The sequence below is a fragment of the Lissotriton helveticus genome, chromosome 1_1 (assembly GCF_964261635.1).
Source record: "Lissotriton helveticus chromosome 1_1, aLisHel1.1, whole genome shotgun sequence".
In the NCBI taxonomy this organism is placed as follows: domain Eukaryota; kingdom Metazoa; phylum Chordata; class Amphibia; order Caudata; family Salamandridae; genus Lissotriton; species Lissotriton helveticus.
Window position 1 is genome coordinate 1728524493 of NC_136057.1, and position 26590 is coordinate 1728551082.

General features: G+C 51.3%; 1 protein-coding gene across 1 annotated transcript in view; it reads right to left on the reverse strand.

Annotated features, from left to right (window-relative positions):
- Positions 1–26590, reverse strand: part of MCRS1 (microspherule protein 1) — a 238183-nt gene that overhangs the window by 29456 nt on the left and 182137 nt on the right. The window contains exon 9 of the mRNA XM_078689171.1: positions 26488–26563. Within this exon, the coding sequence (XP_078545297.1) occupies positions 26488–26563 (76 nt within the window). The remainder of the gene's footprint in view (positions 1–26487; positions 26564–26590) is intronic.

Sequence of the window (26590 nt, forward strand, 5' to 3'; positions counted from 1 at the left end):
CCACACCCTCTGATGGCAGAAACCATGTCACCTCCTCCAAGTAGAAGGCTAATAAAAGCATATCAAGGCACAAAGCCTCAAGGCATCTGCTGCCTCTAATAGGTGACCCTGGCTTCACCCAGATAGGGAAAATGCCACACCCTGTCCCAGGCCCATTTGGCACCAGGACAGGAGGGAAAACTAGCTAGTCAAGAGGCGTATTCACCATCAGGCCAGTTCCACCCTAAGGTGGGCTACCTGATGTGAACACAAAAACTAGAATTTCACCATCTTGGTTTTTGGTGTAATTAGGTTCAAGAGGTCAGGGTTATGCCCACTTCCAACAGAAAGTTGTCACATGGGGGTGTAGTCACCCTAAAGGAGAGGAGACCATTGGTTACCACATGTCACTCCCCTTAACACCCCATACTGGACTATTTAGGTGGCACGCCTTATGCCAGGAACTCAGAATCCGATGGACCCAGAAGAAGAGGACAAAGAAGAGCTGCGAAAACGAGAACTGAAGATTTGTTGTGGACTTTTCTGCGCCAAACCCTACCTGCCTTCACCAGTCTCAACAATCGTGAAAAATCAGACTTGTCCTGCAGCTGCACCTCTACCAAGTACCTCAGTAGTCTGTCAAGCCTTCGTAAATTGCCAGCAATTTCCCTTGGAGTAAAGGAGCTACTCCCTTGCAGTTCGCAGGCACCAAAACAGCAGAGTCCAGTTTACAGTGCTGCCACTCCCCGTTGTACTGACACAGCAGCAGCTGCCAAGGAACACGTTACCATGCTCCAGAAGGTCAGATCTGTCTCCCCACCAAGTGAGAATATGCCAGGACCAATCAGAGCCGCACAAAACCAATAAATACCCAGAATACTAGACCTCTTCGGCAACCAAAGCATGTATGAGTCCAATCCGGACTCCAAAGACACTGAGACCGTGAAGCTGTCGAGGTACATCAGCACCACAGAGACCCACTTCCACATTGGCCTCGCTGTCCTGATATTACACTTTCACCTAGCAGGACCGACAACCGCAAGGACTTGCGAAGCACCAGCCCACCTAACCCCTCTACACCAGAGCAGCCCGGGATTTCAAGAACTTTTTGTGCTGCTTTTCTCCCAGCACCCTTTTGTACAGAGCCCCCGTCGGGAGATCCCCGACTTGTCTCAAGTCACCCTTTGCAGCCCGTTTGTAGGTGGCCTCCACCCCTCTCTCCTTTGGTTTAGCGCATAAGGCTACCAACCCGACCAGCATCTCTGCACCCGGACGCCCCAGGGAACGAAAACTAACGGCTGTCGGTACTTTGAACCTTACCCCCACCCCCTACCATCTTAAGTCCTGAAGGGGACCCCCGGAAACCTACAGCAAGCACCTGAACACCATATATGTATTTTTCTCCCAAAGAAAAGCATTAGATGTAAAGACTTATTTTAGTGAACATTTTACTTACCTGTCAATATTGATATTATAAAAAGTACTTGCTTGCTTACTAAGTTCTTGGTATCAAAATTTATATAAAAATACAAGATATTTTTCTAAATTGATCTTGGATTTAAGGGGCATTATATTACATGCGAGTACATATCTGCATGAGCATATATGCCCCGTGATGTCCTAGTCGATTCTTGGACATGTTGTCACCTCCTCCAAACAGGATGGCTAATAATCAGCATATCATGCAGGAGGCTTCAAAGGCCTCTGCCACCTTTGATATGTGACCCAGGCTTCCCCTAGACAGGGAAAATGCCAACCCTTGCCCCGGATCCATTTGGCATCAGGACAGGCAGTAAAACTAGCTAGTCAAGAGGTGTGTTCACTGTCAGGTAAGTTCCACCCCCTGAGGAGGTGTGCCTGATGTGAACACGAAAACTAGAATACCACCATCTTGGCTTTTGGTGGAATGAGGTCCACTGGGTCATGGTTATGCCCACTTCCCATAGGAAGTGGTCATATAGGAGGTGTAGTCACCCTAAATGTGAGTAGATCATTGCCTAACACCGGTCATTCCCCTTAACACCCCAAAATTTAGTATTTAGGTGGCACTCTTTTAAAAAAAAAAAATCTTTTTATTGAAAAATTAAACAAGGCATCAACAACATAGAAAGGTGCGTGGACAGTACCGGGGTCGTGCAATATATCAGTAGACTTTACAGTAGAGAATATCATAGAGGGGCAGGGGGGGGGGAGAACAGAGGGTACATCATCAACATGAAAGCAATCCAAATCCACAGTGGGTCGGGGGAAAGCGGAACATCAAGGGCTACAGTCACAGGCGGCCCACAAATATCCCCTCTATATCGATTCCACGGATCCCAAACTTTATGGCATTTTCGGGGGCGACCTCGGGCCAAGTATACGGTCTTCTCTCTAAACATGCACCAGTCTATGTTTTCTATCCACACCTGAAGAGTAGGAGGCCTCTGGGACCCCCATAGCTGGGCGATGTTTCGTTTAGCAATCATGGCCCCTAGAGTCACCCACTGGGTCTGTGCCACATTGTGATCCGTGGGCTCCCAGGCGTTCAATAAACAGCGCCTGGCCTCCGGCAAGAGAGCCACACCCGTGACCTCCTGCATGACCTCATGGATCTTGTTCCAATAGAGCACTACTTCTCGACACTCCCAAAGGATATGGAGGAATGTTCCCAATTGACCACAACCCCGTCTACACAGACCCGCCTCAGAAAATCCTCTATGGACAAGCTGGGGACCCGTGACATATACCCTATGTAATATTTTGAGCTGAACCAGTCTGAGTCGTGCCGGAATTGCGACCTCCTTCGGTGAGGAGATCGCCGACTGCCAATCTTCATCGTCCAGCTCAAGGCCGTCACGGGTCCACTGCTCTCGTAATTGCAACAGACAGTCCGCCCTGTGGTTGATCAATTTTTTATAAATCAGGGATATGGTGCTATCTGGCATATGGCTGTCCAACACACGATCCTCCAATGGGAAAGACTCCGGTATCTCCTCCCCTTCTGGGAAGACTGACGTCAGTGCATGACGGACCTGAGCATAACGGAAGTACTCCGTCCCACCCAACTCAAACTCAGTTTGGAGATCCTTAAACGATTTCACATGACCCTTAACCCAGAGGTCTCCCACCTTGGAGATGCCAATGAGATCCCACCTGTCGAATCCCTTAGTATTCCAAAATTTACCAAACTTATCCGAGTCGAAAAGCGGGGTCGCCAAGGTCAACCGATCCCTCCACTCTAACGAGGCAGTAGCATCCTGCCAGACCCGTACAGCTGTTCTAGTCAATGTCTTCACCACCGATTTAGAATAGAGCGCTCTATAATAATTGCCACCGGGAAGCAGCTAGGTGGCACTCTTGATGCCAAGAACTCTGATTCGATGGACCGAGAAGAAGAGTAGAAAGAGCCTCAAAAATGAGAACTGTAGACGTGCTGTGGACGTTTTGGCGACAAACCCTGCCTGTCTGCACCAGCCTCGACAATCGTTAAGAAACCAACTCCGTCCTGCAGCTGAACCTCTACAAGAAGTTTTGTAGGCTGCCAGGCCTTCAAATATTCTCAGCTATATCCCTTGGAGTAGAGAACTACTCCCCTGTAGTCCGCAGGAACCAAAACAGCTGAGTTCAGTTTACTGGGCTGCCTCCCAGAAAGAGGTTACCGTGCTTCAGAAGGTCAGATCAGTCTCCCCAACAAGTGAAAAGAAGACAGGACCAACTGGAGCTACATAGCACCAATACTTGTGGTTCCTGACGCCTTGCAGCACCCAAAGCCTTTTTGAGACCAATCCGTACTCAACGACACCAAGCGAGGGACGTCAGTACCACAGAAACCCACTACCAGAGTGGCCCAGCTGTCCTGATTTTTGCACCCTCAACTGGCAAGACCAACAACTGCAAGGACCTACGCGGCACCAGCCCAGCCGACCTATCCTTACTACACCAGAGCGCCCAGCCTGGGTTATTGAGAACTGACAATGCTGTGATGCTGAGATTCCAAAAAGGTGGACAATGGGGCATGTTTAACGAGGTCCAACATACGTGCCCCAACCGTTACAGTGTGCAACAAAAAGGGTACAAAGTTCCTCTATGTGATAAGAAAAGGAACGGAGAGATACTGCGAGGAGTATGGGTTCTAATGTAGACCCACACTGAAGATGAAGGGGAATTCCCTCTGTTGGAACTAGGGCTCTCACACACCTAGCAAGCTAGGTGTCATGCGTCATCATATGAGCCTGCCCCTCGTCAGGTCGGCGCTGCAATACCAGACAGGGCTCTTTGGCGGGGATCTTTTGTTCCTGCCGGGGGGTGTAGGAGGCCTAGTGTGTGTAGGTGTTTGGGGGAAGGAGGTGGATTAAAACAGGTCAGTCAGTCCTAACAATACTTTATTCAGAAGGTAGACAGCTTGAATAAAAAATGTGTGGAGAGTGGCAGTGAACTAGAAGCAATGTATCTAGCTATCTGTGACCTACTCTCAGGGGATCAACAGGTTTCGTGCCATGTGTGTCAGGAGGATCAAGGCAGTTCTTCAGAATCAATAGCGAATGCTATCTACACAGCGTGGTAGAGTACAACTTGCATACCACGTGTAAAGGCCGGTAACCTAACTGTTGATTAGTGACTACTTGCAACATTGTCCGGCGGTCAACAGGACTCCAATTGGGGTCCAGGGTTCTTGTACGCTTACTCTGCCACCTACCCTGCCGCCGGCAACCGGGATGGACCACTGTTGCAAGTAGTCACTTGCAGTTGGTGGCTGCTGACGAGCAGGCCAGCTCCTGGACTTCAGGTCAGGGCAAATGGGGAAACAAAGTAGCACCAAAGTTGCACCGTCAGCGGCACTAGGGCAGGTGCAGGGTGCTGTTGCGATGTCGGACGCCTTGTTGTTTGCAGTGGGGAACCTCCAATTTGCAAAGGTACCGAAGGCTCGGGGACAAAGGTCTTCTGGGTGTGACCACCACTTCGAGAGGTAAGTTGGGATGCTGGGGGTTGATTAGGCACCATCGATTGGGCCACCCAAGGCCGGGGGCGTCGGGTGAAGGGGTGCCTTTTTGGGTTGGATCTTCTTACCAGCTCCTGGTCGTGGTTGGGGGGACCTTCCGGATTTAGGCTGCAGGTGTCGGCTGGAGGCTTGAAGCAAGTCAGGGGTCGCCGGATCTCGGGTCAGGATTACTGGGGAGACCTCCTCGTGGTGTTTGCCCACTCGAGCTCGGGCCGTGGACGGCGGGTGCAGAGTGGGGTGGATTTGCGGTTTCCGTCCGGGGCCAGATGTTAGAGATTAACAAATCCGGTGTTCAGGGGAGAGACAGTCTTTGTGGGGGAAGGCAGGCAGGTCCTCCGGGGTTTTCGAGGTTGCTGGCTGCAGGACACACCGGGATTTTGAAGGAGCAGGTTACGAGGTGGAGACAGGCCGGTAGGGCTGGGGCCGTCAGTGGGCATTTTGCTCTTGTAAGCTTCGGCACGGCTGTTCGGTCCTTCTACTTTTCTTGTAGTTGGTTCTTGTCTGAGGAAGCAAGGATCAGGGGTGCCCCTAATTACTAGATTTAGGGGTGTTACAGGTAGGTAAAAGGTTGGAACCAATGGGTCCCTTCCCTGGGGTGGGTACACCCCCTATTATGCCACCCTCCAGTGGGATTAGGGCATAAACCTTTCCCTGATTAGCTGAGTCCCCTCATCTGCAGAGCCTCACCTCGCCTCCCCCACCTGAGGGGTGGAGTTGGCAGGTAGGCACACCCACACTGGCATCAGTGTGGGTTTAATGTGCCGAGAAGTTTGATACCAAACTTCTCAGTTTTCAGTGTAGCCATTATGGTGCTGTGGAGTTCGTAATGATAAACTCCCAGCACCATCTACTCTTAATGGCAGCACTGCACTTACAATGCCTACGAATGGACTTGGAGTCTTAGACACTGTAGGGGTACAGGGCTCATGCACCTGTACCCTCACCACTGGTATAGGGCACCCAGCTAGAGGGGTGACTGATCTATGTTAGGGCAGTGGGTTGTAGGCATGGCACACAGGATGTGTGCCTTGTCGACTCTTCACTTTGTTCTGCACCAAAACACTCAGCCTGCAAAGGCAGTGTGTGAGTGTGAAAGTACAGGACCTCCAAGGGTGGCACAATAAGTGCTGCAGCTCTTAGAGGCCTTCTCTGGGTACCTGTGGTACCATTTACCAGGGGCTGACCTGTGGCCAGAGATGCCAATTGGGTTTAGGCTTCAATGCAGTTTTAGGGAAAGAACATAGGCCCAGGGTACCTGGTTAGCAGGTACCCATGGCACACATAGTCACATCAGCAATTCAGCAAAAAATGGGAGCACTTTGCAGAAAGAGGGAACTTTCTCACAAGTACGGAAAGACGTGAATAGGTTGTCTTCGCAGGTGAGCGACTACTGCCAGACATTTCGCAAAGAGTCTGGGAGCAGTGGTGACTCCGAATGAGAGTTCCTTGAACTAGTAATGCTGCCCCGCAACCACAAATCTGAGAAATGTGCGATGAGCAGGATGTATTGGAATGTGGAAATATGCGTTCTTTAAGTCTAGAATAGATATATAGTTGCCCTGTTGTAACAGTGGGAACACTTGCTGAAGTGTCACCATGTGAAAGTGGTCTGATTGTATGTAAAGGTTTAATTCACGGAGATCTAAAATAGGTCTGAGAGAACCGTCCTTTTGGGTATGAGAAAGTACAGGGAGTATACGCCCGACTTCTGATATTGTAGTGGCACAGGCTCTATGGCTCCTTCAAAAGGGGAGACTGAAACTCTTGTTTGAGGAAGTGTAAATGGTCTGGTGACATTTTGTGTAAACGTGGAGGAATATTTGGAGGATTGTTGGTAAGCTCCAGGCAATAACCAGAACAGATAATTCCTAGCACCCATTTGTCTGTAGTTATTGATTATAATACTAACAAAATATGGTGGTCTCTTAATGTCTATGTAAATAAGAAGTATAATCTGTATACTGCTGTATCCACTATATGTCTATATTCAGAACAGTAGAAAGAACGTGAAATAAAGGCACTGTAGTGAAAAGCGGCTACTATCAACACAAGTGAAAAAGCATGAAAGAAAAGGAGGGATAGATCATACCCACTCCAGGATAATATGGTATCCTAACATTGCACAGAGAAGCTTGCCCAGTGTCATCATCTGGGTATTACCAAACAACTAAGTCGAGCTCCCTCTTCAATTATCGAGAAAGACACCGACTTTAGTTATATCCTCTTGTGGTTACAAGAAGAAAAAGCAAGATAGGAGAAACATTTCTTCCAAGCTTACAGTGAGAAAGCAGTGCATGTAGTGAAAGAGTGTGAGTAAAATCGGATAAACTCATAAGATACCTCTGTTTACTCGATACATGTTCAATAGAGTCTTCTGAAATAAAAACAAGTGAAGGACAGTTATAACCAATTCACTGTCCACGTGGTCAACATGTTTCAGCCATAGAAAGAGGGTATTCCTCTGGCTTTCGTCAGGACCTAATAGCTATAATGTCACTGCAGTTTTGTAATATAAGATTTTTACATATTTGGTATTCAGTTGTAAACTCTTGGAACAAGTAGTGTGAAGATTAGTTCAAATCTAAAAGAGAAAAATAAAAAGAATATAGTCTCCTACAATTAACATTATTCGTGCCTACATGCCTCGTAATCAGGCCATATCCAACTATCAAAAGTGAAAATAATCAAGATTAATAAACGTGCTTACCAATACTTTTTCAGAAGTGAGCCTCACCTCTCTCGGATCCCACTCGAGTGTATATATATGAGGCCCGCACTGAAAAATAACGAAAAAAGTCTAGAATGCAGACTCTCTTTCGTTTATAAATGAACCCCGTGATAATCAGCAGCTCTGCTTTATAGTTCTATATAGCCTACGTTGTCATCTGGTGGAGAAGGTTTAAGAGTGTAAAGATCAGGATAGTTACCTGTGGGAGAATCTGTGTTGTAATACTTCCAGGGGTCTGCAGGTGCAGGATCATTGTCCCCATCCCCTTCCCAGTCATCCTGATGATCAGGTGTGTATGGTGGTAGTGAATTAGTAGGGGTAATTAAAAAGTGTGTTTCCGGGGAAGGAGGTGATGGAGGAGGAGAAGGGTTAGTACCCACATGTTTCCTCTTTAAAGGAATGTGATAGGCTTCCTTTGAGTCAGATTTGTGTTTGAGTGGCAATTTGATCGCAATATGTCCAGTTTTTGGATTGATGTACAGTTCCTTTTGTTTCGGGTCCGGTTTTGGAGGCGTAACATCTAAACGGGGCTCCTTCGATGGTATTGGAGCATCTATATGTTTTGGCGCCAAAGTTTTCGTTGCCGGTGTCTTGGGGGCCGAGGATTCCGGTTCCAAAGCTGATTTTGGCGTTGAAGGAGGTGGGCCAGAGACGGGTTTGGGCTTCAAACCCAAAGGTTTCGGCTCGGTGCCTGTGTGTGGACATCTCGACCCCGAGCCGGAAGGTTTTGACATATGATTCGGTGCAGAGCCCGAAAGCGGTGTGTTGGAAACATGTTCTCAGTGCCGACCATGGCCTGAAGGAAGACGTGGAACCGGAGCCTTTTACTTCGGCTGAGTTGGACTTTGGGGCAAGGGGGGGGATCAGTACTCACAATACGCTGACATAGCGGAATATCTTCGTCCACATCGGACTCGGAGACGGAGACAGGTTCCTTTGTTCTTTCTTGGCCCCCATGGCATAGCCGGTTTCTTGTTCTGAATCTTCTCCGAAGAGGTCCGGAATGGAGCCGGTGATTTGACTGCATATCGCGACATCGAGTCCGAAGGTCGTGGAGCGTTTTCATCTAGCGGAAAGATTTACATGTGTCGCAGTCTTGTTCGTTGTGCTCCGGAGATAAGCACAGGTTGCACACTTCGTGCGAGTCGGTGCGCAGGAATTTCGCGTGGCACCGAGTGCAGAATTTGAATGGAGTATGCTCCATCGACTGCGAGGCAGACCGACGTGGGTAAGCCAGACTGCCTTCTACGAGTTTCCCGATCAAAAAGAGGTTTTTGTATTAAATATGATACGCGGAGAAAGGAAATACGTGATCAAAAACAATACCGTCGAGGGTAAGTGGATTGCGCACCGAGGGATACCCGAGAAACTGTCGAATCGGAGAGCAGCAATTCACGTCTGAACCCGATGGCAGAAAAAAACAATCTAACAATGGAATCGATGCCCATGCCCAATATCACCGAAAGGGGGAGTCACCTACCTTTTGACTGGAAAGACTTTTTCGAAGAAAAACAAATTACAAACATCCGGACCAAACACTAGATGGCAGGAGTATGCAAAGCATGTGATCTACAGCTCGCATGCCTTGAACTTAACGGGTTTCGCCCAATGAGTCTCAAGGCTGGGAGTGCTCAAAGCCACACTGCTTGCAGATAGGTACATTTGTTGGGCATAGGTGCAAGCATGGGGAGGACCACAAAGTAGCACCAAACATACACCACCAGTGGCACAGTGGCAGCCGGGTACAGGATGCAAATACAGCGTCGGACATCCAATGTTTTCCAATGGAGAACTTGCTTCAGACAAACAGGCTACAAGCGTCGCATCAGAGGTTGTAGGAGGGAGACCAGCGACAGCAGAGGTAAGTAGAGGTATAGGGGGTCGTAGGGGCTCCGTCGGTTCAGCTCACCCAGGCCCAAGGACTTCAAGTGCAGGGGTGCCTTTAGACATCGAATTCTTCTTACTGGAGCTAGTTGCGGTCAGGGGAATCCTTTGAATTCAGGCTGCAGGTGTCGTCGTGGAGTCCAGGAGGGGTCAGCCAATGCTGGACTTGGTCTGTATTGTGGGGGAAGCTGTTCTGGGTCGGTGGTCCACCTGGACATGGGCCAGAGGTATCAGGTACAGAATGGGCAGGACTAAAGGACTCAGAGGGCACCAGAATCCTTTGTGTAGGTTTCTTTGTGGACAGAGCTGTTGTACTGAGGAGTCTCTGGTCTTTGTCGATGGGCAGGCAGTCTTCCTCAGGTTCTGGAAGTTGACAGCAGCAGGACAAGCATTGTCTTCGCAGGGTCTTTGAAACTGGAGACAAGTCGGTAGGGCAGGGCCCAAGTCCAAGTCAGAAGTAGTCTTCAGGCTTCGCTGCATGGTGTCTTCTTCGCCCTTCTTAGGTCGGTAGAAACTAGTTTCCAGGCTAGGGGAGACGCCTATATACTAAGTTTTATGGGAGTAGCAGGTAAGGCCAATGGGCGACTTATCTGGAGTGACTATACCCTCAAGTTTGCCTCCTTCCTGTTGGGCATAGACCTAGCCCTGATTGGAGGGGTCCCCCCTTTTTCAAGATGGCGGGGACTCATAGATGTGCTACACCTCACCTCCCCCACCTTAGGGTTGGAGTTGGCAGAGGAGAGGACAACTCCTATTCTCCTAAGTTTTCCTGCCCAAAGTGGGGGTTTATAGTTCATACCGGGGCTGCGATCTGCTGGTAGCAGCAGAGGCTGCGGGTCGCTTTACAAAGACTGCAGGCCTTTGAAGCTTTCCTCTCGAGTACTGGGCCCATTCTGAGGAAGGGAGGAAGGGAGGAAGGAGGTATGACACCTCCGCCCAGGATGTTCATTGTTTATGGTCCCAGAGAGCAGAGGCTCTTGACCCAGGGGCCCAGAAACCTGTTGGGTGATGGCTGGCTGCTTACAGCCAGTCTGTGACCACACAAAGGTTGGTTGGTTTTCAGGAGGTACCTTAGCCCTTATGAGTACTTTGTACGATAAATCCCACACTGGTGTCAGTGTGGGTTTATTAAAATGAGTAGTTTGGTACCAAACAATCCTGGGTTCAGAGAAGCCATCATTTTTTTAATTTTTTTATATTTATTCAGAGAAGCCATCATGGTGATTAGAGTTGTCGAGTTTCCAGCATATGTAATCTCTATGGCTTCCATGGCACTTACAATATTAAAGAATGGACTTAAATATTGTAGAGGCATATCTGTTCATGCAGATATGCCCACACCTGTGGTGTAGTGCACCCTGCACTAGGACTGTAAGGCCTACTAGAGTGGTGACTTACACTTTAGGCAGTGCTACAGGAATGGGACACAGGCAGTGTCCCACGTCAACTGTGTTGTTCTTTTCTGCACCAGGCCATGCATGCTGCAGTGGCAGGCTGCGTGGCCTAGACGAGTGGTCCCTAGGGGACCATCTCCAGTCCCAATGCCCAATGGTACCGAGGTGCCATTTACTAGGGACTAAAGGTGCCTGAAGGGCCAACTGGGGTACAGTTTTAGGGAAAGAACACTGGCATTGGGAACCTAGACAGCAGGGATCCAGTACAGTCAACGTTGCATCAACAGCCAGGTAAAAAGTGAAAGTACTGCAACAGAACTCCATTTTCTCACAGGTGGGGTGCAAGCTTGAGATTTTCCCACAATATAGTTATAAAAAACATTATACCACAAGCAGGGTGCATGAGAAGGGCTTAAAGGGGCAGTGGAATGGAGAGGAATGCAGATTGGTAGTGGTACTAGGTGAGAGAAATCACAACATTTTGTAAAATAGCCAACATTTTTGAAAACTTTCAAAACTGAGAGATCGAGAGTGTGTGGGTGCGTTTGTGTGTATGTAAAACCTCACCAAACTGGACTGAAAGCACCTGTAGCCAACTATTTACCAGAAAATACATTTATTAGGGGGAAGTAACACCCCAAACACCCCTCCTGAAGCTACACCACTGGTTCTATTCCAAACAGACCAAATCTCAGAGCGAGAGCTGCTCTGGAAACTCTAACTCGCAAAACTGATGACATTGTGCATTCTCTGCAGTGGCGAACAGATAGATATAAGGTTCTCCCCATTCTTGGAAGAGACCTTGCGCCACCTCTGTATGTAAGCACCATTCGTGACCCACGAGGCATCAACAATTGAGTTTGTCTGTCCTGGTGTTCAGAGATTCCGCCTGGTGGTGTAAGACCGGAAAGATGTCCTGACGCTCCACGCATGTACAGCGGTACATGGCCTCCTGGCAAAGAGTGCACGACCCCACTAGCCTTGTTTGTTGCAATGCTACATGGGGGTGGTGTTATCCGTGAACACCTGGACCAGTTTTCACCTGGAGATCAGAGTCCTCTGATCACCACCCCTCCCAGACGGCCCAGAAGGGATCTATCCGTCACCATCATCTCCGACTTCAGATCTCAGTGCAGAATCCGCATGTTCCATCTGATGTCTTTCACCAGCAGGATGCAGGAGGCTATGAGACCCAGTATCCTCAGAGTCAATCGCACTGAGTTACAAGACTGGGGCTGTAACATTGGGATCATTGTCGAAATATACCGGACTCTCCGCTCTGGAGGATGTGTGAACATGTTCAAAATAGCACAGATGAAATGGAGCATCTGAGAAGGAATCAGGTTACTTCGGCATGTTGATAGTGAACCCCAGTGAGTGCAGGAGGTTCGCCGTAGTCTGGAGGTGGGTGACTGCCTGAGGCAAGCCGGCCGTCATCAGCCAGTTGTCGGGGTAGGGGGAGACTGGGACTCCTCATCTCCAAAGATGTGCTGCAACCACCGCCATCACTTTCATGAACGCCAGAGGGGCACTACTATGACAAAAGAGGAGCACATCAAACTGGAAATGCTTATGACCCACCGTGAACAACAGGCAACACCTGGGGTATAACCCCATTGAAGCACAAACTTGTCCGATGTAGTATTTCCCTATTGGGGCAGGTGGTGTCTGATCCTGCTGCCAACAGAATGACTGTGTTGTGGGCATGCTAAAGAGACTTGGAGGCTGTGACAACTTGAGGAGTGAGGGAACTGGACAATACACTGGCATTGAGTCCTACGTTCTCCGAGGGAACAACACTCACAGCTTCAAAAAGGCTGGGAAACCTAATGATCTTGGGAATATGGACAGTACTGTGGACGCCGAGGAGAGCCCCTCCTGTAGCTACGGAAAAGCTAAAGGAGGAGTGCTGTTGGTGCGGCCCCAGGGAGAATACCACCAACCTGGCAGTGACCCAACTGTCCTTAAAGCATATGAGTGCTGTATTGGCCTTATTGCTGAACAGGCAGGAGCCATCACAAGGCATATCCATCAGTGATGATTGCATGTTCTCCGAGTAGGCCCTGCCCAGCGAGTCAGTGCTGTCCAAATCAAACGGGTAGTGAACTTTGCTGCTTCCCAGCCATCAAGAATGGTCTGGTTCAAAATGGCGCCAGCCTCCCTCAAGACCATTCGCGATACAAAAGGGGGTGGTGATGGACAGAGCATCTGAATCAATCAAACACTCACACCCAGTCAAAAGATCTGGGTTTAATCCATCACCGCTCGTTAGCCCACTCTGCCACCCCAGTTCTGACATGGCTATATGCAAATCAGTCTGACCCTGTGCCTCATGGGAACAGTCCAGCCCGAACTGCCAAGCCATGTCTTCCCTGGACCGGAAACAAGCTTCCGAGGACCGGTTTCTGGCATTCCAGCCGTCTTCAGCCCGGCTTGCTTGAATCCAGTGGCAAAGTGAGCAAGGGACTCACGTCTGAGCATACCCTGCCACACTTATGGCGGCCAAAAGCGGTACAAAAGGGGGTTGTGATGCACGGAGCATCTGAATCAATCAAACACTCACACCCAGTCAAAAGATCTGGGTTTAATCCATCACCGTTCTTTAGCCCACTCTGCCACCCCAGTTCAGACATGGCTATATGCAAATCAGTCTGACCCTGTGCCTCATGGGAACAGTCCAGCCCGAACTGCCAAGCCATGTCTTCCCTGGACCGGAAACAAGCTTCTTGATTCAAGCAAGCCGGGCTGAAGACGGCTGTAATGCCAGAAACCGGTCCTCAGAAGCTTGTTTCCGGTCCAGGGAAGGCATGGCTTGGCAGTTCGGGCTGGATTGTTCCCATGAGGCACAGGGTCAGACTGATTTGCATATAGCCATGTCTGAACTGGGGTGGCAGAGTGGGCTAAAGAACGGTGATGGATTAAACCCAGATCTTTTGACTGGGTGTGAGTGTTTGATTGGTTTAGATGCTCCGTCCATCACCACACCCTTTTGTATCCCTCAAGACCATTGGCAGCACTTGCACAACCATGACCCACAAGGTGTGAGTGTACCAGCCCAAGTGGAATACGGTGTTCACTGACCACAACGTTAGGCAGGTGGAAGAGAAAATCCTCTTTCCGAAGACACCCAGCTTCTTGGATTCCCTATCCGAGAAGGTGGTAGGGAACACGCTGGGATTGATTTTGGCAGCCGAGGCCTGCGCCACTAGGGACTCAGGTGCTCTGTGAGGAAAGTTGGATCTCCAAGAACAGCGCATTAGCGACACGCAACAATCCTGTGCACTGGAACACCTGCGCAGGTCTTGGCCCAAGACCCCAGGAGGATCTCCAGAAGGGCTTCTTTGAAGGGAAGCAGGGGCTTTGCAAAGGATAGCCCCAGTAGAAGCACCTCTGTAAAGTCGTTGGCCTTGAACTATATAGAAGGGAGCTGCAACTCTAGGACCACTGCTGCCCTCCTCTCCAACATGGCGAAAGATTAACCTTCCTCCATGGCAGGTCCCGGAGGAGAAACCAGGCCAGACTCTGAAGACGAGTCCAATACACTGGCATCTCATAGCTCTTCCTACTAGTAGTCCTCATTGTAAGACTGGCACAGTTCATCAGATGGGCCATGGAACTGATGGCCATCGTCATCACCACCCCCAAAACCCAAATCTGGTCTATCAAGGGATGAAGGTATCGTGTTCAAAACAGATGGTTGATGAGGTCTGGCCAGAGTTGATGTGAGAAGCACCATCTCAAAGTTGGACAGGAGAATGGGCTCTATGTGGTTGGGTGGCGCCGTCAGTTGCAGTGTATCGAGGACATGCTCTGCCATTAGCCTAGGCCTCAGCGCTATTCCGTCCGGATCCAGGGGTGCCGCTGTTGGTATCCTAGCTGGGGCACCTCTCGGCTCCATAGGGCCCCAAGTTGTGCCAAAGGGAGTCGGTGGAGAAAAATGGACTGCATGAGCTGATGGAACTTCTTAAGTTGGTCATGGGTCGCTCCGGCGCCAAGGAATTCAGGGAGGCAGGGAGCAGACCCAGCCTCTAGCTCTGCTGGAGAAGTGCAGGAGCTAGGCCTGGAAGCAAGAGGTCAGAGAGGGGTAAGTTGAAGAATGGATTAGCGGTTTGGAAGGTGACCGAACGCGAGACTGACTCTGCAACCGGGTCCCAGATCTCCTTTGTAATCAGGAACGGTGCTGTGCCTTCTTGTGCTGTGCTGCTAGAAGCTTCACAGCTCGCTTGCGGATCGCCTTCGGTACAATGCGGATGGCATACCGGCACGCAGAGATAATGCTCAAGATTTTCCAGATCCAGTCTGCAACCGGAGGAACGTTCCAAGGTGAGAAATCTACAGTTAGAATTCTCTATCAGACATAACTACCTTAAACTGGAGTATGAGAATTCAGATTACAGCTGCATCAATATGTTGCTTACATATAATCCATGTTTGCAGCTGAACACCCATTATCAATGTACATGACTTTTTGACAACTCAAAAGGGGAAAGATATTCAGTTGCAGATTGTCTAAAGCAATGGCTTAATACAACCCGAGTAATTTCCATAAACTAACACTTTGAGGTACAATTAGGATCTCTTTGAGGAGATGTTGCAAAGGTGTCTAAGAGTAGAAATAATTGAGTCAATGGCCATGAGGTGTTTTTCACACATTTTCAATTATTCCGGATCTAGTTACTGGATGGCAAGATTTTGCAAGCACATACATCTACAATAGATTCAGCGAGGAAAATGACAACAACCATCCTCACCATGGCTGCAGTCCTCTGCCAATCCCAGGCACCAGTACTCTCAACCTTTTCTTCGTGGTTCCAGATTCAGAAATCTATAATCCAGAATTCCCATGACCCTCTATGGTTGTTGTTAGAACCGGGAGTCTCTGGTTGGCAGAGGTAAGTACCTTAGCCCAAGTAGGGACCCCTGGTTCCGGTCAGGGCGACGGAATAACCCTCTGAGATAACCCCTGCTCACCCTTTAGGTAGCATGGCGCGAGCAGTCTAGGCTAAACAGAGGCAATGTGGATAACATTTGCACTTAACACAACAATAATCCCCAATCCACCACAAACTGAGACCACACAGGTAAGTATATTTTATAAAAATATATAGCTTTATCTAGTTTCAGCATGTAAATGAAGCAGTTGCACGATAATCACTTCTTTAGACAACATAGCATTTTATCTTAATGGTTGCACTTAATTCTTAATGGTTCTTGTAAATAGGCAGTTCTCAGAATCAAACAAAACAGTCTCAAGTCTCTCCAATCAGGGGTCTAAAAATATTGCCCCTGATTTCTTATTCACTTCGCTCTCCCAACGAGCAGTAAAACACCATGCCCCCTTTTGGTCCCACCTAGGGGCTTCAAGCGCTGTCAATGCGCTTCTGCGCGAGGCTCAGGGACTCTTTCTCGTCCCAGGTGCAGCCTCGCGCCTCCTTGAAACTCAGGCGCGCCGGCCGTGCAGATTGCACGCGTCCCCGCCCCGGCCGGTCCCCTGTCCTCTCCCGCCCACTCTCGACAATCCAACGAGCGGCGGGGGAGGCGGTACTGCTCACCTGGTGGGGGACGGCTGGCCAGGGGTGCGGGACGCTTCAGATTCCCTCGGCGAGGTCGGCTCTCGCTGAGGGGTCGTCTCCTCTCCTCCTTCTCTCTACGCCGGGACCAACCAATCCCGTCGCGGCGTTGGGTCGAGCCTCCCGCAGCACCCGGGAGTCAGCCACTGGCAGCGCGGCTCCCGGGGCAGGCCAACGATGACGCTCCTCTCTTTCGGCCAATCACGGCCCACCACCACGGATGACGCTGCGCCGCACGGGCCAATCCCGTCGCGGCGTTAGTGAGGGGGCTCGGCTCCCTCAGCCAATGGGGGCGCGGCGGCTTCGTTCTTCGCCGCGGCAGCTCCTGGACCTCGGAGCAGATTGCGGGGGGGGGGGGGGGGGGGTTTCCTGGCCCCGGGCCGCGGTGGTGATTTGGCGGCAAAGGGTTTTCCAGGGCGCTGGTCTCGACTAGACCCCCCTCTCGACCTTGCCACCACCTGGGAGCGGATTTCACGAGGGGAGGCTCCACAGGCCTCCGACCCTCACGGTTAATGTGCCGATGAGCACACCGATCCCTTCCTCACGCTCCGCAGTCCAGCACCATGCGTCTCGGGTCCCAACAGCACGATTTTCCAGCCGTTTTCTGGGAAAGCTTTAGGAACCTTTAGTCCTGGGTTCCCAACAGGAGGCCAGCTCTTCTCAGGCCCTTGGAGATTCAGTTGTAGACACGGCACACAGCAGAGTCTTGGCAGTTTCAAGTAGGCAGGGTCACAGCACACAGCAAAGCCCCTTTCTTCTCCTCAGCTTCCAGGTAGACAGTAGAACAGGTCAGCCCTTAGAGCACACAGCAAGGCAATCTTCCTTTGGTTCTCTAGCCGTCCTCCTTCCAGCCGAGGTTCCTTCTTGGTTGCAGAATTTCAGAATCTAACTTCTGTAGTCAGGGGTCCTTTCCTTATACCCCTCAATGTCTTTGACGTTCTTTGAAGTCTTTGTGCATGGAGGCCCTTGGTCCAGTCTAAACCAGTTCTGGGGGTTGCGGAGCACTGAGGTGTCTCTGGTTTTCTTCTTCCTGTCAGCTTCAGGGCCAGAGGTGTCCGTTGACCATCAGGAGGGGGCTAGCAGTGGGAGGCAGGCCAGCACAGCCCAGCACTTATCAGGCATTCCTTCCTCCCACCTCCCAGGCAGGCAGATGTGCCCTTTCATCCCCGGGATGGCTCCGACCCTCTCCTCTGGGGCTCTGCAGCCCCCCTGTCACATCCAGACCAGGCAGGCATTCCACAAACCCAGGCACACAGAAAGGTTTAGACAAGAGAACAGCCACTTTCTAAAAGTGCTATTCTCCAAAACAGGATTTAAAAACACCCTTCACTAAAAGATGTGTCATTACATTCTGAGTTCAGGGATATCTTTCACTTATGTCCCATCTTGTTCCTATGGGAAGATAGGCTGGTATCACATGGGTCCAGCCTCCTCCATGTTACTCTATGGAGCAAGATAGCCTTACAGCAGTGAGCACATAAGATGGCTGCAGCCCACTACCAGAGCATGTGACCTGCACTAGTACATGCTCTACCTTATCCATACACTGCACCCTGCCCAGGGGGGTACCTTGAGCCTTCCATAGGGGTGACTGATGTGCACAGGCAGGGAAGGGTTAGGCCAAGCCAGTGGGGACACTGGCCAGGCTGACATGGCAGTCACTGACTGCACACAGGCTCTGCGCTGGCAGGCCTGAGTCACCATTTTAAAGCTACTCATGTGGGTGGCGCAATCTGCGCTGCAGGCCCACTAGTAGCATTTGTCATCACCAGCCCTGGCACACACAGTGCACTTTACTAGGGACTTCGTGGTGACACAAATATGCCAATCAGGTATATTCAATCAATATCACAATTTACAGAGGGAGCACTTACACTCTGACACTGATCAGCAGTGGCAGAGTGTCCAAAGCATCTAAATCAGCAAAAACGAAATCCAGCACTGCATCAAAACACATGAGTCAGAGGCAAAAAGATGGGGGAAGAACCACGCAAAAAGGTGTCAGGTCTAACACGTGTCCCCTCCAGCTGAAAGTGGGGAGAACTACCCAACCTCTTGGGAGTCCTCATCACTAAGGCAGAAGAATCTGGACAGACCGTCAGCATTGGCGTGTTCTGTACCAGGGCGGTGCTCCACCGTAAAGTCCATCCCCTGTAGGGAAATGGACCACCTCAACAATTTTGGATTCTCACCCCTCATCTGCATTAACCATCTGAGGGGCCTGTGGTCGGTCTGAACACGGAAGTGAGTCCCAAACAGGTAGGGCCTCAGCTTCTTCAGAGCCCAGACCACAGCGAAAGCTTCTCTTTCAATGGCACTCCATTTCTGTTCCCTGGGGATTAGCCTCCGGCTAATGAAAGCCACAGGTTGGTCTCCTCCCTCATCATTGATCTGTGAGAGTACTGCTCCCACGCCTTGCTCTGAAGCGACAGTTTGCACAATGAACTCACTGGAAAAGTCAGGTGCCTTAAGCACCGGTGCTGTGCACATGGCAGTTTTGAGGGTGTCAAAAGCAGTTTGACAGGCCTCAGTCCAATTCACTTTCCTGGGCTCATACCTAGATGTCAGCTCTGTCAAAGGGGCCACGATGGTGCCATAGCCTTTGACAAACCGTCTGTAATACCCTGTGAGACCTAAAAAGGCTCTCACCTCAGTCTGGGTCTTGGGGGGTTCCCAAGCCAGAATGGTATCAATCTTCGCCTGTAGGGGCGCCACCTTGCCGCTCCCCACCTGGTGTCCCAAGTACACCACCGATCCCTGCCCTATCTGGCATTTACTGGCCTTGATAGTGAGGCCTGCCTTCTGCAGAGCCTTCAACACTTCAGTGAGGTGTTGCAGGTATTCCTCCCAAGTGGAGCTGAACACAGCAATGTCGTCCAGGTAGGCTGCGCTGAATTGCTCCAGGCCCGCCAGTACCTGGTTGACCAATCTCTGAAATGTGGCGGGAGCATTTTTCAACCCAAAGGGCATGACACGGAACTGGAAGTGCCCCTCTGGCGTGGAAAATGCTGACCTCTCCTTTGCCCCGTCAGTTAAGGCAATCTGCCAGAACCCGGAAGTCAAATCAAAAGTACTCAGGTACTGGGCAGCTCCCAACCGATCCACCAGCTCATCAGCTCTGGGGATGGGGTGCGCGTCAGTCTTCGTGACCGCATTGAGCCCACGGTAGTCCACGCAGAACCGAAGTTCTGGGGTGCCACCGGGGGTAGCAGCTTTCTTAGGCACTAAGGCCACTGGCCTAGCCCAGGGGCTGCTTGAGGGCTCAATAACCCCTAGCGTCAACATCTTGGAAACCTCTTCCTTGATGCTGGCTCTGACCTTGTCAGCCACTCTGTAAAACTTCTGTTTCACAGGCAGACTGTCTCCAGGGTCCACGTCGTGGACGCACCACTTGGTGACACCTGGGGTCAGGGAGAACAGGGGGGCGAACTGACCCAAGACTTGGCGACAGTCCTCCTGCTGCTCTGGAGTCAGGGTGGGGGAGAGGACCACACCATCCACTGACCCATCTTGCTCCTTGACTGCCAGGACGTCAGGGAGAGGATCACTATCCTCCTCCCCTCCAGCATCTGTAGCCATGAGCATAGTCACCTCCGTCCTCTCAAAGTGGGGTTTGAGGCGGTTCACATGTAGCACTCTCAGGGGCTGCCTGGGAGTCTTCAGGTTAACCAAATAGGTAACCTCGCTCTTGCGCTCCAACACCTCATATGGCCCAGACCACTTGTCACGGAGCGCACAAGGCTCCACTGGCGCCATCACCCACACCTTCTGACCAGGTTGGAACTCAACCAGAGAAGTGTTCTGGTCATACCACCTCTTCATTTCCTCCTGACTAGCCTCCAGGTTCTCTTGAGCGAGCTTCCTGAAGCGCTTGGTCTGGTTGCCAATGGCCAGCACATAGCTGAACACATCCTGAGGGGTTTTCCCACGGGATTTCTCCCACCCCTCTTTCACCAGAGTCAGAGGCCCTCTGACAGGGTGGCCATACAGCAACTCAAAGGGACTGAACCCTAAGGATTTCTGAGGCACCTCCCTGTAGGCAAACAACAGGCATGGCAACAAGACATCCCATTTCCGTCTCATGGGCTCTTCCAGGCCCATAATCATGCCCTTCAATGTGCGGTTGAATCTCTCAACCAAACCATTTCCTTGAGGGTGGTAAGGAGTGGTGAATTTGTATGTCACCCCACACTCACTCCACAGGGACTTCATATACTTAGAAATGAAGTTTGTCCCTCGGTCCGAAACGACCTCCTTCGGAAATCCCACCCGGGAAAAGATCCCCATCAGGGCACGGCCCACCACTGGGGCGGTGACTGTCCTGAGCGGAAGGGCTTCCGGGTACCGAGTGGCATGGTCCACCAAGACCAGGATAAACCTGTTGCCTAGGGCTGTCTTGAGATCCAGGGGCCCCACGATGTCAATGCCCACCCGCTCAAAAGGGGTGCTCACCACGGGAAAGGGTTGGAGGGGGGCCTCGCGCTTCCCTCCACTCTTGCCACTGGCCTGACAAGTCTGGCAAGACTTACAAAAGGCAGAGACGTGTGTCTTCATCTGGGGCCAGTAGAAATGGGTGACAAGCCTGTGATAGGTCTTGTCTTGCCCCAGATGTCCTGCGAGAGGCACGTCATGAGCCAGACCCAGTAGGAAGTTCCTGAAGCGCTCCGGTACCACCAGCACACGGGCTGCACCGGGCTCAGCGAACTTAGGCTCACTATAAAGTAAGTCATCCTCCCAGTAGATCAAATGCTCCTTGGACCCCAGGCCTGCGGCCGGGTCGGCAGCCTGCTGCCGCACACCAATGAGAGAAGGGCACTCCTTCTGAGCCTGGCAGAATTCCTCCCTGGAGGGACCACCCTCTTGCTGCCACTGGGACAGCTCAGGCAATTCCCCTAGTTCGGCCACCTGCTCCCCTGTAGGTTCCAGGGCATCCCCTTCCGGGTCTGCCTCCTCCTGGACCGTGGGAACAGTGGGGGCCGGTTTCCCGCGCCCTCTACCCCTTCCTCTCTTGGCAGGTCCATGGGCCATTGTTCCAGGCTCCAGCTCTGCTAGACCGCCCTCTCTTGCTGTCATTGCACGGGTGGACACACAGATCCACGCAGGCAAACCCAACATCTCCAAGTGAGTCCGGTGCTCCACCTCCTTCCATGGGGAGCTCTCCAGGTCATTACCTAATAGACAATCTACAGGCAAGGCATCACTTACTACAATCTCCAAAATACCGGAGACTCCTCCCCATTCGAATGGAACTTTCGCCAACTTGCAGTAGCGCACTGAACTGTCAGCTGCCACCACAGGCCGGAGTACCTGGGGAATAATTTGCTCTTCAGACACCCACCGACACCTGACAGATGTCACGCTGGCCCCTGTGTCTCTCAGAGCCTCCACCTCCTGTCCATTGATGGTAACCTTCTGCCCGTATTTCTTAGTGTTTTGGTGCAGCAAGGTTTCCTGGGCCATCTCTTGGTCTCCTAGAGAGACAAGGGTCATCAAAGCTAACCCCTCCTCCCCACTAGAAATCAAATCCCCTCCCAAAGCTACACTGGCTAACGCCGGAGCTGGAGCTGGAGCACCAGTGGGTGCAGATTTCTTCTTTGGACAGTTTGGAGCAATGTGCCCCACCTCCCTACATGCATAGCAAGTGAGGGTCTTCTTGTCCTGCGGGCCCTTATGGGGCCAGGACTTCTTAGGCTTGGGGGGTTGAGACACCTTCTCCTGGGAACTACTTTGGGGCCCTTTAGAAGACTCCTTTTGATTACCCGTGTCCCCCCCACTCTTCTGTTGGGGACCCTGTCCACCTTTGGCTGGGGTACTTACCACCCCCTTGTGGACCCTGGTGCTTGTCCACCGGTCCGCCTCTTTAGCAAGCTCACTGGGATCAGTTAACTTGCTATCCAAAATATGCTGGCGCAGCTCTGGGACACATAAACTACTTAAGTGCTCCCTACTAATCAAGTGACACAACCCCACATAATCAGTAACTTTGCTGCCCTTCATCCAACCTTCCAGTGCACGCGTGTACATACTCACACACTCCACCCAAGTACTTGAATCAAGCTTCTTGAAGTTCCTAAACTTCTGGCGGTACTGTTCAGCAGTGAGCCCATACCTGAGGCACAAAGCCTCCTTCATGGCGGAGTAGGATAAAGCATCCTTTGCTTCCAAGGGTGCCAAAACATTCCTCCCAGAGGCCTCAAAATGCTTCCACAATCCTGCTCCCCAATTCTTCTCAGGCACCTCATTCATCTTTAAGGCAAGTTCATACGCTCTGAACCACGCATAAATATCCTCACCCCTCTGATAATTCTGTACCAGATCCTTTGGTATGTATACCTTACCCGCCTGTACTGGTTGTGCGCTGCCACCATTAGAACTGGACACCCTCTCTTTATATTTGAAGTCCAACTCCTTCATGCTCCTCTCATGAGCCAATTGGAGCTTCTTCTCCTCCAAAGCGAGAACATGCCTCCTCTCCTGCGCCGCTCTCTCCTGCGCCTCTTTCTCAACTTCTAGGCGCAGTCTCTTCTCATCGGCTTCCGCCCTGAGCTTCAAAAGCTCAATCTCATGGGCCCTAACTCGCTGATTCTCCTCTATTTCCTCTGGAGACATAACCCTACTGGAGTGGTCGCTGCCGGTCCTAGACCCTGGCTTCCTCACTGGCAATTCACTGGGCAAAAACCCGTTTTCCGGTGTGTCTCCCTCTCCAGTAGCAGCTTCCGGGTCACCATGTTTGGCCTCCCACCAGGCCCTCAGAGCTGTCCGTAGCTCTTCCTTATTTGCGCCGCCCCTCACTGGGCATTCAAGCTGTTTGCAGACTTTTCTCAGTTGCTCCTTGTTATAGGTTAACAACTCCTGGATTTCAAATTCCACGTCTCCATTCACGCTTGGCGCTTTCCGAGACATGATGCTTCCTACCCTTTTTCAACTAAAAAGGTTTCACCAAAAAGAAAAAAATCTTGCGCAACCTGTTCTGCTAAACTAGACTAATGATGTACAAGAAATCACTGCAGGTCAAGTGCAATTATTAGTTCAAAATCCGCACCGCGAGCCACCAATGTTAGAACCGGGAGTCTCTGGTTGGCAGAGGTAAGTACCTTAGCCCAAGTAGGGACCCCTGGTTCCGGTCAGGGCGACGGAATAACCCTCTGAGATAACCCCTGCTCACCCTCTAGGTAGCATGGCACGAGCAGTCTAGGCTAAACAGAGGCAATGTGGATAACATTTGCACTTAACACAACAATAATCCCCAATCCACCACAAACTGAGACCACACAGGTAAGTATATTTTATAAAAATATATAGCTTTATCTAGTTTCAGCATGTAAATGAAGCAGTTGCACGATAATCACTTCTTTAGACAACATAGCATTTTATCTTAATGGTTGCACTTAATTCTTAATGGTTCTTGTAAATAGGCAGTTCTCAGAATCAAACAAAACAGTCTCAAGTCTCTCCAATCAGGGGTCTAAAAATATTGCCCCTGATTTCTTATTCACTTCGCTCTCCCAACGAGCAGTAAAACACCATGCCCCCTTTTGGTCCCACCTAGGGGCTTCAAGCGCTGTCAATGCGCTTCTGCGCGAGGCTCAGGGACTCTTTCTCGTCCCAGGTGCAGCCTCGCGCCTCCTTGAAACTCAGGCGCGCCGGCCGAGCAGATTGCACGCGTCCCCGCCCCGGCCGGTCCCCTGTCCTCTCCCGCCCGCTCTCGACAATCCAACGAGCGGCGGGGGAGGCGGTACTGCTCACCTGGTGGGGGACGGCTGGCCAGGGGTGCGGGACGCTTCAGATTCCCTCGGCGAGGTCGGCTCTCGCTGAGGGGTCGTCTCCTCTCCTCCTTCTCTCTACGCCGGGACCAACCAATCCCGTCGCGGCGTTGGGTCGAGCCTCCCGCAGCACCCGGGAGTCAGCCACTGGCAGCGCGGCTCCCGGGGCAGGCCAACGATGACGCTCCTCTCTTTCGGCCAATCACGGCCCACCACCACGGATGACGCTGCGCCGCACGGGCCAATCCCGTCGCGGCGTTAGTGAGGGGGCTCGGCTCCCTCAGCCAATGGGGGCGCGGCGGCTTCGTTCTTCGCCGCGGCAGCTCCTGGACCTCGGAGCAGATTGCGGGGGGGTTTCCTGGCCCCGGGCCGCGGTGGTGATTTGGCGGCAAAGGGTTTTCCAGGGCGCTGGTCTCGACTAGACCCCCCTCTCGACCTTGCCACCACCTGGGAGCGGATTTCACGAGGGGAGGCTCCACAGGCCTCCGACCCTCACGGTTAATGTGCCGATGAGCACACCGATCCCTTCCTCACGCTCCGCAGTCCAGCACCACGCGTCTCGGGTCCCAACAGCACGATTTTCCAGCCGTTTTCTGGGAAAGCTTTAGGAACCTTTAGTCCTGGGTTCCCAACAGGAGGCCAGCTCTTCTCAGGCCCTTGGAGATTCAGTTGTAGACACAGCACACAGCAGAGTCTTGGCAGTTTCAAGTAGGCAGGGTCACAGCACACAGCAAAGCCCCTTTCTTCTCCTCAGCTTCCAGGTAGACAGTAGAACTGGTCAGCCCTTAGAGCACACAGCAAGGCAATCTTCCTTTGGTTCTCTAGCCGTCCTCCTTCCAGCAGAGGTTCCTTCTTGGTTGCAGAATTTCAGAATCTAACTTCTGTAGTCAGGGGTCCTTTCCTTATACCCCTCAATGTCTTTGAAGTTCTTTGAAGTCTTTGTGCATGGAGGCCCTTGGTCCAGTCTAAACCAGTTCTGGGGGTTGCGGAGCACTGAGGTGTCTCTGGTTTTCTTCTTCCTGTCAGCTTCAGGGCCAGAGGTGTCCGTTGACCATCAGGAGGGGGCTAGCAGTGGGAGGCAGGCCAGCACAGCCCAGCACTTATCAGGCATTCCTTCCTCCCACCTCCCAGGCAGGCAGATGTGCCCTTTCATCCCCGGGATGGCTCCGACCCTCTCCTCTGGGGCTCTGCAGCCCCCCCTGTCACATCCAGACCAGGCAGGCATTCCACAAACCCAGGCACACAGAAAGGTTTAGACAAGAGAACAGCCACTTTCTAAAAGTGCTATTCTCCAACACAGGATTTAAAAACACCCTTCACTAAAAGATGTGTCATTAAATTCTGAGTTCAGGGATAATCTTTCACTTATGTCCCATCTTGTTCCTATGGGAAGATAGGCTGGTATCACATGGGCCCAGCCTCCTCCATGTTACTCTATGGAGCAAGATAGCCTTACAGCAGTGAGCACATAAGATGGCTGCAGCCCACTACCAGAGCATGTGACCTGCACTAGTACATGCTCTACCTTATCCATACACTGCACCCTGCCCAGGGGGGTACCTTGAGCCTTCCATAGGGGTGACTGATGTGCACAGGCAGGGAAGGGTTAGGCCCAGCCAGTGGGGACACTGGCCAGGCTGACATGGCAGTCACTGACTGCACACAGGCTCTGCGCTGGCAGGCCTGAGTCACCATTTTAAAGCTACTCATGTGGGTGGCGCAATCTGCGCTGCAGGCCCACTAGTAGCATTTGTCATCACCAGCCCTGGCACACACAGTGCACTTTACTAGGGACTTCGTGGTGACACAAATATGCCAATCAGGTATATTCAATCAATATCACAATTTACAGAGGGAGCACTTACACTCTGACACTGATCAGCAGTGGCAGAGTGTCCAAAGCATCTAAATCAGCAAAAACGAAATCCAGCACAGCATCAAAACACATGAGTCAGAGGCAAAAAGATGGGGGAAGAACCACGCCAAAAGGTGTCAGGTCTAACAGTTGTCACAACATTCTATTCCCATCTCACTCTCTTCCCGGAAGCAATGACCCCAGAACACTGAAGCATCAAAAACATGCCCATTTGGACAGTGACATTAGGATTCTTTTACCATGAGACTCTATAACCCTTAACATGCCACCAGTGACCATGCCCCAACATTCTATGCCATACACATAACTTACTTCAGTTTGCTGTCGTCTATCAAATCTTCGGCATCCGAAAAGTTCAGGACCTGATCCCCTTTTGGCAGCGGTTGAACTGAGACAGATAGGAAGAAATGTAAGC